Here is a 15,231-nt window from a genome sequence, read left to right on the forward strand (position 1 = left end):
TCAAGTACGGTAGTAATAAGTAGATTTGAAATTAAAAAGTAACAAGCATTGAGAATTTAATTCTTTTTTATAGTACGCGAATTTCCGTCCTCAAATTATAACGACGTCAAGTATTTACAAAAGTATGTACGCTTATGCGCTACAAAAGATTGCATTTTCAATCTTTCATATATCCATTAAGGCTGTGCAAAGGCTAAAAATAAAATTTCTACTGCTGATATTTTTCGATTTGTATATCATCAAGCTATCAAAATGAAAAAGTTTTCTGAGGAAAACATTTCTTTCCGATCATTACTTTTTGAGATATGAGCGCCTACAGTTTAAATTTTCGGGTCAGAACATTTCAAATTCGGTAATAGATCAATCCATGAGATTTGGAGAGTAAATTCTTCATGATATTGTTGATTGAATAAAATAAAAATTATCTGAAAATATCAATTTTTGAGAAAGTTATTCAATTTTCTTTAAATGACCAAAATAACTTTTAGTTGAGTTATTTTTGGTCAATTTATTTCTCAAAAACTGATATTTTCAAAAGATTTTTGTTTTATTCAATCAACAATACCATGAAGAAATTTATCCTCTTAATCTCATGGATTTATCTCTTACCGAATTTGGAATGTTCTGTCCCAGAAATTCAAACTTTTGGCGCTCATATTTCAAAAAGTAATGATCGGAAAAAAATGTTTCCCAGAGAAAACTTTTTTATTAAGATAGCTTGATATTTTGATATACAAATTGAAAAACTTTTAAAAATATCACCAGTAGAAAGTTTATTTTTAGCCTTTGCACAGCCTTAAAATGATTGAGAATATCATATCTTATGGAATATCAATTCATTATGGCCAATATCAATTCAATTTATATAATAGAAATCTGTGCTACTGCACACTTTTTAATGGTTGTTTACACTTTGAAAGAATGGAGATGTGTGTACAATCCCATAGAAAACCAATTGTATTATTTTCTGAAATGCATTGGAAAGCAGATCTTAAAGGACTCCCCGCCAACAAAAATCCAAACGAATATTATTTACTAATGAAGAACATCAGGAAAGCGTCTTAAAACCTAAAATATTACAGAACGACATTATATCGTTCACTTTTGTCAGATACAACTACTCAATGAGTTCGAAAGTAGAAGATTTGCATCTACAAAAATAATGCACACATTCCAATATTACAATACAGCATGTTGCATTGTTTACAGCATAAACTAATGCAATCGTTTGTGCATGTTTCACAAACAATTGCAAGTTGGAATGCAACATGTTGCATGTTCACACAATGAAGCATTGTTTACATTAATTCTATACAAATAAATAGAGTAAAAAATTTGGATTTGAACAAATTACAATACAGCATGTTGCATCGATTCACATACCAAATACACAGCAGGCAGCATGTTGAATGGTGTTCACTGGTCACTTACAGCATGTTGCATGGTGTTAACTTGCAACATTTCACAGCGACATGTCGAATGGTGTTTACCGGTCACTTGCAGCATGTTGAATGGTGTTTACTGGTCACTTGAGGCATGTTGCATGGTGTTTACTGGTCACTTGCGGCATGTTGCATGGTGTATACTGGTCACTTGCAGCATGTTGCATGGCTTTCACTGGTCAATAGACATGTTGTCAGTTGCTTGTGTGATAGGAATCACCACAGGAGTTGGTACATAAACATTGCTTGCTCGGTGTTCACGAAAGTAGTCGGCGCCTCTCTCCAGGTAGTCCTGCAAAAAGATTTAATAAAATTACATTTTGAATTTGAAAAATCTCTGAAAATTCAAAACTCAAGACACAAGAATTCAAAGACAAGAATAATTCGCAATTTCGAAAATAGATTTTGGTGAATTTCGACCACCAATCGACCACAATCTGACCACAAGACAGATTACAATGATGAAATCATTGATGAAGCTAAACTATAGAGAGATAAATAATTATTGTTAAACGAAAATCCAAATTAAATGCTGTAAATCACAAATGAAAGCCTCTCTAAATGGAGGTAGAATGATAAGGTTGACAACTTTCAGTTCTGTTGTTCTAACATTTTTTTTTCAAATCACTTTCAAAAAGTTCATGTAATACTATACCTACTATTGTGTTTGAGCCACTTCTGGCGCTATCATAGTTTCACCAATATTCTGTTCCACAGTCCTATCTCTTGCAGTCTCGTTAACTATATATTATATATATATATATTATATATATATATATATATATATATATATATATATATATATATATATATATAAAAAAGCGAAATGGCACTCTCTCACTCACTGACTGACTGACTGACTGACTCACTCACTCACTCACTCGCAGAACTAAAAATCTACCGGACCAAAAACGTTCAAATTTGGTAGGTATGTTCAGTTGGCCCTTTAGAGGCGCACTAAGAAATCTTTTGGCAATATTTTAACTCTAAGGGTGGTTTTAAAGGGTTTAAAGTTCTTTAAGCACGTATATTCTTCTTATTCTCTTAATTATAATTGAATAAAGGCCATACCATATGTTGGTATAGAACTATAATCTAGAGAGTACCTCTTCGAAACAGTTGTTAACTGGTAACTAAATTAAAAATTTTGTCAGGTTGGCATTAAGTTGAGTTGACTTTGTTAGGTTGGCACCAAGTTGAAGATTGAAATGCGGAAAAATTGATTGGGCACTGCTACTTCAATCAGAGCTATTCCTGGGAATATTATATTACTAGCCGTCAGGCTCGCTTCGCTCGCCATATCCGTTTAGCCAGATGTTTAGTCTGGACCCCGACTGGATCGTCCTAACATATGATAAAAATGCTCAAATGAAAAATGCAGGCGAGCGAAGCGAGCCTACTGATCTTATTCTTGGACGATCCAGTCGGGGGTCCAGGGGGCGGAGACCCCTGGCTAGACGGATATGGCGAGCGAAGCGAGCCTGACGGCATTACGTCAAGTTTTCAGTTTGTCAAGTTTTAAAATAGATCCTTGCGGAGCACCGGTTCCTGCTAGTAATTCAAAATAGCTGAAACTTTACACTATTTTCTCTTTTATTTCATTTCGTGTTCAATCTTCTAGTTTTTCGACATTTAATGTATATGTGGACTGTGACTACGCCCCGTTTTGGAAAGCCAATTTTCTGACTCCAGCTGTTTAAAGTCTAGAACTTAGATAAATCCCGAGCTCGGAAACCGATCATAAGTGGTCATCACACTCTAAACTAACCAGTTCAAAAGTCCAATTCGGTGACCTGAGTGATGACTCCGCTATTCTAACAATTAACCTATTTGAGCGGAGTGTTTGAATTGTAGCATCTTTTTGATATTATCATAGAGAAACAATAGCGTAAGTAGATATCCCATGGTATAGGGCGTTTATGTCGCAACTTTTACTGTTAACTCAAGCCAAATAATGTCGATTACTGTCTATTTTTACGTTTATGTCGCAACTTTTACTGTTATCTCAAGCCAAATATTGTCGATTACTGTCGATTTTTACTGTTTTGGCCGGGTGAGAAGGGCACAATATGAGAGACTATCAGCATTCCACAGCTTCACGGGAAAGGACTATGTGGACTATCGGCTTGAGATAACATTGAAAATTGCGACATAAACTCTCTATACCATAGGATTATTACTACTTATAAACCTATATTATTAATTTTGGATTGAATATAATAATAAATCTTTATTCAATAAAAAGTACCTTACAGAATAACAATAATCAAATATTGAATTCAACAAAAATGCGTAGTGTACAGTCAATGAATACAATACGAATAAAGTTGAGCATTTGCTTATACTTCTAAAATATGGAGCATTTGCTTCATTTTCTATGAATAAACGTGAGCAAAACCTTTTGCTCATGCTCATCAAAAAAATAGTTTGAGCATTTGCTCAAAAGTAAAAGCTTTTGCTCAAAATTGTATGAATAAACTAGAGCATTTGCTCAACTTTTGAAGCAAATGTTTCAAAAAAGGTGAGTCTAGTCTAGAGCAGCTTATCACCTCTTGCTCATAGTAAAATGGCTCAACTAGTTCATATGAGGAAGAGGAAACTATACCAGATACTATCACAACCAATAGTGTAGAACTATAAAACTCTTTTTAGATTCAACCATGATATATATCACCATTATTATTCCTACAAAATAATAAATACAAAAGCTACCTGTTATAAAGATAGCCATCACAAAATAGGAAATAGGCATTTAAGAATATGAGAGTGTAAACGATTATAAGAAGGCTATTGATATTATAAGAATATGCTGAAGATTATTATAAAGATGACATTTTTTCACGCTATTATTTCAAAATTCTAACCTAAAACTGTATTCATAAAATAGAAAACAGAGCAGACGACGCAAACACAAGCGGTGCCCCCTGTTTGTATATTTAGCGCTTCCGTGAGTTATAAATACAAATTAAGGCTACAAAAGCGAATCAGCTGATGAAAAATCTTTAAAATACGTGAGCATTTGCTCCAGAGTTCAGGAGCATAAGGTAAGAGTATAAGGTAAAGCTTATTCATATAAAAATGAGCAAATCCTTATGCTTCTACCTTTTGCTCATGAGCAAAACCTTATGCACAATGCTTTTGCTCATGAGCATTTGCTCTGGTTTTATTCATATGGGCCAATGAATACAATACTGCTTGCTAAAGAGTAAACTTTGTCTGCAAACAGGAGCATATCTCATATCTACTTATGCTACTGTTTCTCTATGATATTATCAAGAGAAATAAAGTTTTAAACTATTAATGCATGATTTCAATGCAAATATTTTTGTTGTATTGTTTTGGCGGAAATAAATTTGATTCGATTTGAATGAGGTACCTGTCTGGAGGTCATAATATGGAAGACTATCAGCATTACGCAGCTTCACGGGAACGAACTACATGGACTATCGGCTTGAGATAACATTGAAAATTGCGATATAAACGCCCTATACCATGGGATTATTACTACTTATAAACCTATATTACTAATTTTGGATTATATATAATAATAATAAATCTTTATTCAATAAAAAGTACCTTACAGAATAACAATAATCAAATATTGAATTCAACAAAAATGCGTAGTGTACAGTCAATGGGCCATATGAATAAAGTTGAGCATTTGCTTATACTTCTAAAATATGGAGCATTTGCTTCATTTTCTATGAATAAACGTGAGCAAAACCTTTTGCTCATGCTCATCAAAAAAATAGTTTGAGCATTTGCTCAAAAGTAAAAGCTTTTGCTCAAAATTGTATGAATAAACTAGAGCATTTGCTCAACTTTTGAAGCAAATGTTTCAAAAAAGGTGAGTCTAGTCTAGAGCAGCTTATCACCTCTTGCTCATAGTAAAATGGCTCAACTAATTCGTATGAGGAAGAGGAAACTATACCAGATACTATCACAACCAATAGTGTAGAACTATAAAACTCTTTTTAGATTCAACCATGATATATATCACCATTATTATTCCTACAAAATAATAAATACAAAAGCTACCTGTTATAAAGATAGCCATCACAAAATAGGAAATAGGCATTTAAGAATATGAGAGTGTAGACGATTATAAGAAGGCTATTGATATTATAAGAATATGCTGAAGATTATTATAGAGATGACATTTTTTCACGCTATTATTTCAAAATTCTAAACTCAACTAACCTAAAACTGTATTCATAAAATAGAAAACAGAGCAGACGACGCAAACACAAGCGGTGCCCCCTGTTTGTATATTTAGCGCTTCCGTGAGTTATAAATACAAATTAAGGCTACAAAAGCGAATCAGCTGATGAAAAATCTTTAAAATACGTGAGCATTTGCTCCAGAGTTCAGGAGCATAAGGTAAGAGTATAAGGTAAAGCTTATTCATATAAAAATGAGCAAATGCTTTTGCTTCTACCTTTTGCTCATGAGCAGAATCTTATGCTCAATGCTTTTGCTCATGAGCATTTGCTCTGGTTTTATTCATATGGGCCAATGAATACAATACTGCTTGCTAAAGAGTGAATTTGTCTGCAAACAGGAGCATATCTCATATCTACTTATGCTACTGTTTCTCTATGATATTATCAAGTAAAACGAAGTTTTAAACTATTAATGCATGATTTCAATACAAATATTTTTGTTGTATTTTTTGGCGGAAATAAATTTGATTCTATTTGAATGAGGTACCTGTCTGGAGGTCATAAACCTCTGCCGGAAGTCAGGTTCGTTGGCCAGCCGCCTGGCTCCCTTCCAGGCACCCAAGGACGCGTCCGCCCCTCCACCGCCGTGCAGCGTCACCTTGAAGTGCGACTGGAACGGCCGCATCTCCAGCAACTCTTTTGTCAGCCGCGCCTCCAGGCCTGGTATGCGCGCGCACCCTCCCGTCACAAACACGTTGCCTGAATAGAATAGAATTTCATTTGTCATTCAATATTTATTAAAAAATACCTCCACTTCGTCAAATTATATCTTGACAAACATTTCTGATAACACACAAACAACAGCACAATTACTCAATCTAGGAATAGTTTGATTACTATTACTATATTATTACTATTAGTACATCTGTATAGTATTATTATTATTTCCATATTCATACGCACTCTCTGATATCTACACATCAAGTAGGATTTAAACCAACTTATTTCAAATAATAATATCTAGTGAGATATACGTGATAAAGTAGTGGAAATGATAGAATGTAAATCGGGTGATGATTTATAACGCGAAACTATAGTGTAAAGCTACGTTTACACAATGTAGCTGAAGAGTTATATAGCTCTGCTATATAAAATTTGAGCTACATATAGCTCTGTCAACTACATATAGCTCTGCTAGATGTAGCTCTGCTAAAAGTAGATTTAACGCTAATTTTATGTAGCAGAGCTATATGTAGCTCTGCTACATGTCAATTTTTGTTTATAGCAGAGCTAGATGTAGCTGCTCTATCCTTGAAGGAAGGCTGCCGCAGCTGTTTACTGCACACTAAAAATTGCCATCCTATCCTTCTACTTGTCTATGAGTACAACCAGGAAGATGGCGGACCTGCCGAAAGATCTCGTTGTCACAGTGAGAATAGTGAGTCCATTTATTGGAAAATCTGACTGCTACTCGTTCTTTTTAATAGCAAAAAGTGAATTAAAATTATATTGGAAAAGGAAAACAAACGGACCCTTCAATTCTCCTCTCCAAAATTTAGATTATGAGTTCGAAATAATGTTAAGTCAAAGTAAATGTTCTATCAATATTAGTAATGGCAAAAAGCAGCAGCAACCACTCACCAGCCAACCTAGCCTGTGTCTCCGTATCGTAGCGGTTGAGCACAAACTCAATCAGCTCAGCCAGCCCGGCTTGGGCACAGCCCACCAAATGCGGCTGGAAGAGACACTCAGTGGCTCGCAGACGCTCTATGCCCACATGCAGCTGGTGGGCCTCACCCACGCCACCTGACAAATCATAAAACTACAGATGGAAATTACTGAGATATTGCAATTATTCAAATGCTAATGAATTATCATTATTAAACGAAAATCCAAATTAAATGCTGTAATTCACCCCGAAGACTTCTGCTACTGCAAATATTGACAACAGAGTAAACAGCTAGATGGAAATTCGATGAGCGCTACTATTCAAAAAACATAAAACTATTACAACAATTCCGTCAAACGACGAACATTTCATTAATGGAGAAAATAGTTACAGTCCGGGTCTGTAGCTTCGCCTATCGGCGGAGGGCAACTACAGTGAGGTCCACGTTATAATGACAGTGGAGAAATATAGGAGAACAAGGTTGCCGATCGTCTGTCTTGTCAATGCCTTCTATAGACGGTAGCTGATCACTACCTCCGTAAACAAAGCCATAGTGCATTCGTGTGACGTCATGACATGTAGGACTCCTCCACCAATAAAAACACTAGCTGATATAGATCAGCTGAAATCAACGAATTTTTATTGGTGGAGTCCTACCTGTGATGACGTCACACGAATGCACTACGGCTTTGTTTACGGAGGTAGTGAGCTGATACAGGTTTATTGATGTAATATCAACTGTTCATTCTCGATTAAAATTATCAATTTTAATCAAGCAAGAAATAATATTTTTCAATAATTTCATAATGAATTTTCTTATTTAAGATGAAATATTTTGTTGATATGTACATTGTTAAAAGACGATCTGGCAACAGAGCAAAGCGAGAAAGAGATAGCGCTATCCGCTTTGTTGAATGATAGACAAGGATAGCAATACCATTGCTAATCAAACACTGCCATTATAACGTGGACCTCACTATAGGATTCACTTTCTCAACATTTGAAAATTCGATGACAGCGCGTTGTTTAGTTCGTGTTTATAATAACACCAGAAAACGACGCCATTCTTTCACTAACCAAACCAAACTGGATGGAAGCAACGCCTTCAAACTACGCAGCAGTGAAAAGGATAAATAGAACTTCCACATGCCACCAGGCTCGCTTCTGAGGGTTATTTGGTTTGTGTTCCACAAGCATGTGTGCATTACTTATCAGCCTACCCTCGTATCTTTGTATCTTTCCATAAGCAACAGATGCTCTTTTGTCTCTTCTCAGAAACAACGTGTTGCATCCGAAAAGATACACACGGAGGTTTTTGGAGCTCTTTCCATTGTTGATGATACGTTGCAACTCTCTGCAACTTCATGGGGAATTTCTGTGTGTAGGGAGCTTCCTCCATCTAGGGATGAAGGGTCTCTGAAGCCTGATGTTTTTGCAAAGCCGTGAATATTACCCCGCGAACCATACCTTGCCTATATGCCGTTTCAAAGTCACGGATGCAAAGCTACGGGACGCGTTACTGTATCAGTGTAGAAGCCAGCATTTAATATTGTAATGTAGATGAACTAGTAGTTCTGTGAACAGTAGACCTCAAGCAGTATTCTCATCCACAAGTACCAGATGTCAACTGTTTTAAATGTTAACAAACTCAGTTCACGTTTGAATTTGTATTCCATATGATATAATTCATCAAGTTCCGTGATGATCTTTCTATCTGATGAAAATTAATTTTTTAGAATCAAAAATACTATAATTTCTCCAGCATTATTTAGTTCATTTGTTTATTTTTATTCATCTATTAAATTAGTTTTTTTGAATGTGAGAATATTCATACTGATGGGCACGCATAATAATACCATGACTGCAAAACGAAATATTGAAACCAAAGACCTTAAACCTGCGATTAGACCAAATTTATTAAAAAATGTTAATAACTCAATCCTTTTAGATTATATTAGATTGAACATAACTTATCATACACATGATGAACATATGTGTTTGTCAACTTCCGTTCAATCTAATAGAATCAATAAGGATTATGTTATAACCATTTTGTTAATAACTTTGGTGTAAACCCAGCTTAAAGATGCATACCTCTCTTTAATGTCTTTGATTGAAACTATAGACCTTATACAAATACAGTAATAGACTGGCTTCTCCACACATCTGTGTAATCACTTGTCAGCTGATTTATGATGAATAATTCTATAGTCTGATTTTTACTCTAATATTGGCGTATGAAGGAGGCTCCTTTTTCCTTTTATATTATCCTTGAAATGCAAAATTTCCAAAAACCTTGTATATACATCGACGCGCAATTTAAAAAGGAACATACCTGTCAAATTTCATGAAAATCTATTACCGCGTTTCGCCGTAAATGAGCAACATATAAATATATAAACATTTAAACATTAAGAGAAATGCCAAACCGTCGACTTGAATCTTAGACCTCACTTCGTTCGGTCAATAAAGAAATAAAATGTAGTCTGACCTTCGGCAGTCCCACTCTGACCCCGTCCCCACTGAGGGTCGTGCAAACGCAGTGCTTCTTCCAGTTCAAGAAGTTTCTCAGTTTCTTCTTCACTGTCCGAGTCACCACCTTCCTAAAAACAAACAACAAATTGAGATTAATAATCAAAACTATAGATTTAATCTATATAGATTCATGTTATAAAGTAAGTAGAGCGTTGCTGATTCTCTGCCTTGTCACTTCCTTCTATAGAGGCAGTCACTTCCTTAAATTCTGGCAATAAAGAGGATAGTAGAGTAGAATCCTGCACTGTTCTTGTCAATATTCATCTTGCAGTTTGTTTTCACTGTAGTAAAAACTTAAGACTATAATGGCAGTGGAGAAAGATGGAACAGCGTTGCTGAATCTCTGCCTTGCCACTGCCTTCTATAGATGGCTGATACCGCTATATATGATGAAATATCAACTGTTCATTCTTGTTTAAAATTGTCAATTATATTTTATTCGTTAAGAAAATATATTTTTCAATGATAGGATAATACATTTTCATAATAGAATTAAATATTTTGTCAATATTTTATTCCTTACTTAATATTTTGACGATTTAATACTTCTACATTGTTTAAAAAGATCTCGAAACTTGCGGGCAGCACTAGGATAGCACTATCTGCTTTGTCGAATGATAGACAAGGATAGCAACACCAATTTTAATCAAATACTGCCATTATAACGTGGACCTTACTATGGTGAGATTCACTATAGTCAGTGAAAATTATAGGACGGCATAGTTGCAACTTTTCATCTTCCACCGCCTTCTATATTAGATAGCTGTGTAGAATCATGTTGATAAAAATAAATATTATAAAAGTTGAAAAGGGTACTTTGATTTTCAATTTTAATGTAAATACAATAATTAGTATTCAACAAGAAAAAGTACATTAATAGCAGTGATTCAGGCATGTCTGTTCCCTATACTATAGTAGGCAGTCGCTGCCTCCATCACCGTTTCAAGACTTGGGCTGTCACGTTTTGGCTACCAGTGTGGTCTCCAGGCTTGGCATCCAACCAGCCAAAATAAGGCTACCAGTGTGGTCTCCAGGCTTGGCATCCAACCAGCCAAAATAAGGCTACTAGTGTGGTCTCCAGGCTTGGCATCCAACCAGCCAAAATAAGGCTACCAGTGTGGTCTCCAGGCTTGACATCCAACCAGCCAAAATAAGGCTACTAGTGTGGTCTCCAGGCTTGGCATCCAACCAGCCAAAATAAGGCTACCAGTGTGGTCTCCAGGCTTGGCATCCAACCAGCCAAAATAAGGCTACTAGTGTGGTCTCCAGGCTTGGCATCCAACCAGCCAAAATAAGGCTACCAGTGTGGTCTCCAGGCTTGACATCCAACCAGCCAAAATAAGGCTACTAGTGTGGTCTCCAGGCTTGGCATCCAACCAGCCAAAATAAGGCTACCAGTGTGGTCTCCAGGCTTGGCATCCAACCAGCCAAAATAAGGCTACTAGTGTGGTCTCCAGGCTTGGCATCCAACCAGCCAAAATAAGGCTACCAGTGTGGTCTCCAGGCTTGACATCCAACCAGCCAAAATAAGGCTACTAGTGTGGTCTCCAGGCTTGGCATCCAACCAGCCAAAATAAGGCTACCAGTGTGGTCTCCAGGCTTGGCATCCAACCAGCCAAAATAAGGCTACTAGTGTGGTCTCCAGGCTTGGCATCCAACCAGCCAAAATAAGGCTACCAGTGTGGTCTCCAGGCTTGACATCCAACCAGCCAAAATAAGGCTACTAGTGGCGTATGAAGGAGGCTCCTTTTTCCTTTTATATTATCCTTGAAATGAAAATTTTTCAAAAACCTTGTATACACGTCGACGCGCAATTTAAAAAGGAACATATCTGTCAAATTTCATGAAAATCTATTACCGCGTTTCGCCGTAAATGAGCAACATATAAATATATAAACATTTAAACATTAAGAGAAATGCCAAACCGTCGACTTGAATCTTAGACCTCACTTCGTTCGGTCAATAAAGAAATAAAATGTAGTCTGACCTTCGGCAGTCCCACTCTGTCCCCGTCCCCACTGAGGGTCGTGCAAGCGAAGCGCTTCTTCCAGTTCAAGAAGTTTTTCAGTTTCTTCTTCACTGTCTGAGTCGCCACCCTCCTATATCAACATACAAAATAGAACAAGAATATTAAGAAAAAAAATCAAGATAATTATTATTATTATTATTATTATTATTATTATTATTATTATTATTATTATTATTATTATTATTATTATTATTATTATTATTATTATTATTATTATTATTATTATTATTATTATTATTATTATTATTATTATTATTATTATTATTATTATTATTATTATTATTATTATTATTATTATTATTATTATTATTATTATTATTATTATTATTATTATTATTATTATTATTATTATTATTATTATTATTATTATTATTATTATTATTATTATTATTATTATTATTATTATTATTATTATTATTATTATTATTATTATTATTATTATTATTATTATTATTATTATTATTATTATTATTATTATTATTATTATTATTATTATTATTATTATTATTATTATTATTATTATTATTATTATTATTATTATTATTATTATTATTATTATTATTATTATTATTATTATTATTATTATTATTATTATTATTATTATTATTATTATTATTATTATTATTATTATTATTATTATTATTATTATTATTATTATTATTATTATTATTATTATTATTATTATTATTATTATTATTATTATTATTATTATTATTATTATTATTATTATTATTATTATTATTATTATTATTATTATTATTATTATTATTATTATTATTATTATTATTATTATTATTATTATTATTATTATTATTATTATTATTATTATTATTATTATTATTATTATTATTATTATTATTATTATTATTATTATTATTATTATTATTATTATTATTATTATTATTATTATTATTATTATTATTATTATTATTATTATTATTATTATTATTATTATTATTATTATTATTATTATTATTATTATTATTATTATTATTATTATTATTATTATTATTATTATTATTATTATTATTATTATTATTATTATTATTATTATTATTATTATTATTATTATTATTATTATTATTATTATTATTATTATTATTATTATTATTATTATTATTATTATTATTATTATTATTATTATTATTATTATTATTATTATTATTATTATTATTATTAACCAGCCAAAATAAGGCTACTAGTGTGGTCTCCAGGCTTGGCATCCAACCAGCCAAAATAAGGCTACCAGTGTGGTCTCCAGGCTTGGCATCCAACCAGCCAAAATAAGGCTACTAGTGTGGTCTCCAGGCTTGGCATCCAACCAGCCAAAATAAGGCTACCAGTGTGGTCTCCAGGCTTGACATCCAACCAGCCAAAATAAGGCTACTAGTGTGGTCTCCAGGCTTGGCATCCAACCAGCCAAAATAAGGCTACCAGTGTGGTCTCCAGGCTTGGCATCCAACCAGCCAAAATAAGGCTACCAGTGTGGTCTCCAGGCTTGGCATCCAACCAGCCAAAATAAGGTTACCAGGATGACTGCTCTAGTCTAAAAATAGTGTCCGGTGATTAAGTGAGCGATTGCCTGCCCGGCTGACTGTGTGACCTGGTTGAAAATGAAAATAATCTCTATTAGGCGTAGTTAGGAATTTTAAGTCTTCTCTACCACTCATAACTCATACCTCAACCTGGTTGCCTGGCTGGCTGCGTGACCTGGGTGCCCAAGCAAATTGGGGTCCAAAGTATTTATTGTGAAAAACTTTTCCATTTTATCTTTCCATTGGTGTAAATCAAATCAAATCTTTATTTGTCCCAAAAACATAATATTACAATGACAAAAATGGTAATAAAATAATGAAAAAAGTACAATATAAAATTAAAAAGAAAAATACCATTAATAGGGTTATACATAACTATATTAAAAACGGGAAGTCCCTGCAAGGTTCGAGGAACCTGAGCGCAGAGGCCGAGTGTAAAGATTATCAATTTCGAATGAGTACTTTGGTGATTAAAATACGATGATTCTTTTGTAGAAGCCTTGTATAAAAGAGCACTGCAACTACAAACTTTGTTTTAATTACATAATTCATGTAACACATGAATTATAATATACAAAGAAACAGTTCCAATCAATTCATTCAAATCGAAAACAAAAAACTGGCTCCTGTCTAATAGAATCAATCATGGAGAACAATTAGTTCTATGAAAAAATTTCCATACTGTTTCATTCTTATTTTCTTCATTTTAATGATTTTTTCCTATGAGTATTATAAATGTTTTTTATATTGAATTTATATAAATTTCTTTATTGGAATTTTTTACTTTTGGCATAAAATCTTAAACAATAGCAAAATTGGTGGCATCCCGACACATATTCATATATAGTGAGGGCCACATTTTCTTAGATCAGCAAATAATCAACCAATTATCACAACCCTATTTTGGACTTTTAAAGTGTTATCTAAATTTGGGAAAGAAATAGCACAAGGAGTCTCCTTAGTTTTTCTCTCCCAATCAGTGCTTCTCTGTAAAAAATATAAATAAATAAATTGTATTAATACTTTGTAAATAATTGTAGCTTACATGCTTTTTGTAATCATATCTATATTTTGAATAAACTCCTCTGGTCGTGTTGTACCCTCGACAAGAGAAATTATTATTATTATTTAATTATTTATAATTTTTACAAAGTAGCACTGATTGGGAGAGAAAAACTAAGGATAATCCTTGTACCATTTTTCTCCCAAATTTAGATAAAATTTTAAAGGTCCGAGATAGGGTTTATGGTTTCACTTTATTATTATTATTATTATTATTATTATTATTATTATACATTGTGACAAGACCTAACTGGTATTTATTGGCCAATAAAAACATTTACTGGTCCCGCACTAACCTTGTTGATAGCCTTGTAGACGTCCCAGTCCTCATCGCGCGCTCCAAAGTCGTCATCCTTGCCTCCCCTCCTGCCGCTACCACCCTCTCCACTTCCACTGCCTCCTCCACCCCCCGCCAGCTGACTGATGAGACGCATGCGCTCCTGCGCGGCCACCGTTCTCCTAACAACACAGAAATCACAAATTAATACACAGAAAATTCTGTTTCTCCAAGTAGTACAGTATTATGAAAGTAGTACACAAGTGGAAAAAGATACAGTTATTTGCATAGAGAAAAGATAGCATAAGAAGATAGAGATAGTTTATGTTCCAAATTTCACTGTTAACTCAAGCCGATTACTGTAGACTACTGTCTATTATTACTCTTTTGATAACCTTTACACAGATCTTCTATAATATGTACCTTGTAATGTTACAGTTTGTTGATTGTATCGCAATGTCAATAATAATATATCGATATTGATGTATCGATGGTAATATCAATATTGTATAAGGATTA

The 15,231-nt window shown here is 33.6% G+C and overlaps 1 protein-coding gene across 3 annotated transcripts in view; it reads right to left on the minus strand.

The window, feature by feature from the left end:
• Positions 1-705: 705 nt before the first annotated feature.
• Positions 706-15,231, minus strand: part of LOC111055309 (actin-related protein 5) — a 38,655-nt gene continuing 24,129 nt past the window's right edge. For 2 of the 3 annotated variants that reach the window (XM_039427837.1, XM_039427825.1), the window contains exons 10-14: positions 14,732-14,894; positions 9,766-9,877; positions 7,247-7,411; positions 6,153-6,364; positions 706-1,734 (exon numbers count right to left, since the gene is read on the minus strand). In XM_039427837.1, the coding sequence (XP_039283771.1) occupies positions 1,615-1,734; positions 6,153-6,364; positions 7,247-7,411; positions 9,766-9,877; positions 14,732-14,894 (772 nt within the window). In that variant the 3' untranslated portion in view covers positions 706-1,614. Of the gene's footprint in view, positions 1,735-6,152; positions 6,365-7,246; positions 7,412-9,765; positions 9,878-11,796; positions 11,909-14,731; positions 14,895-15,231 lie in introns of all 3 variants that reach the window. The other variant, XM_039427830.1, reaches the window with a different exon arrangement.

Source organism: Nilaparvata lugens, chromosome 1 (assembly GCF_014356525.2).
Source record: "Nilaparvata lugens isolate BPH chromosome 1, ASM1435652v1, whole genome shotgun sequence".
Classification (NCBI taxonomy): domain Eukaryota; kingdom Metazoa; phylum Arthropoda; class Insecta; order Hemiptera; family Delphacidae; genus Nilaparvata; species Nilaparvata lugens.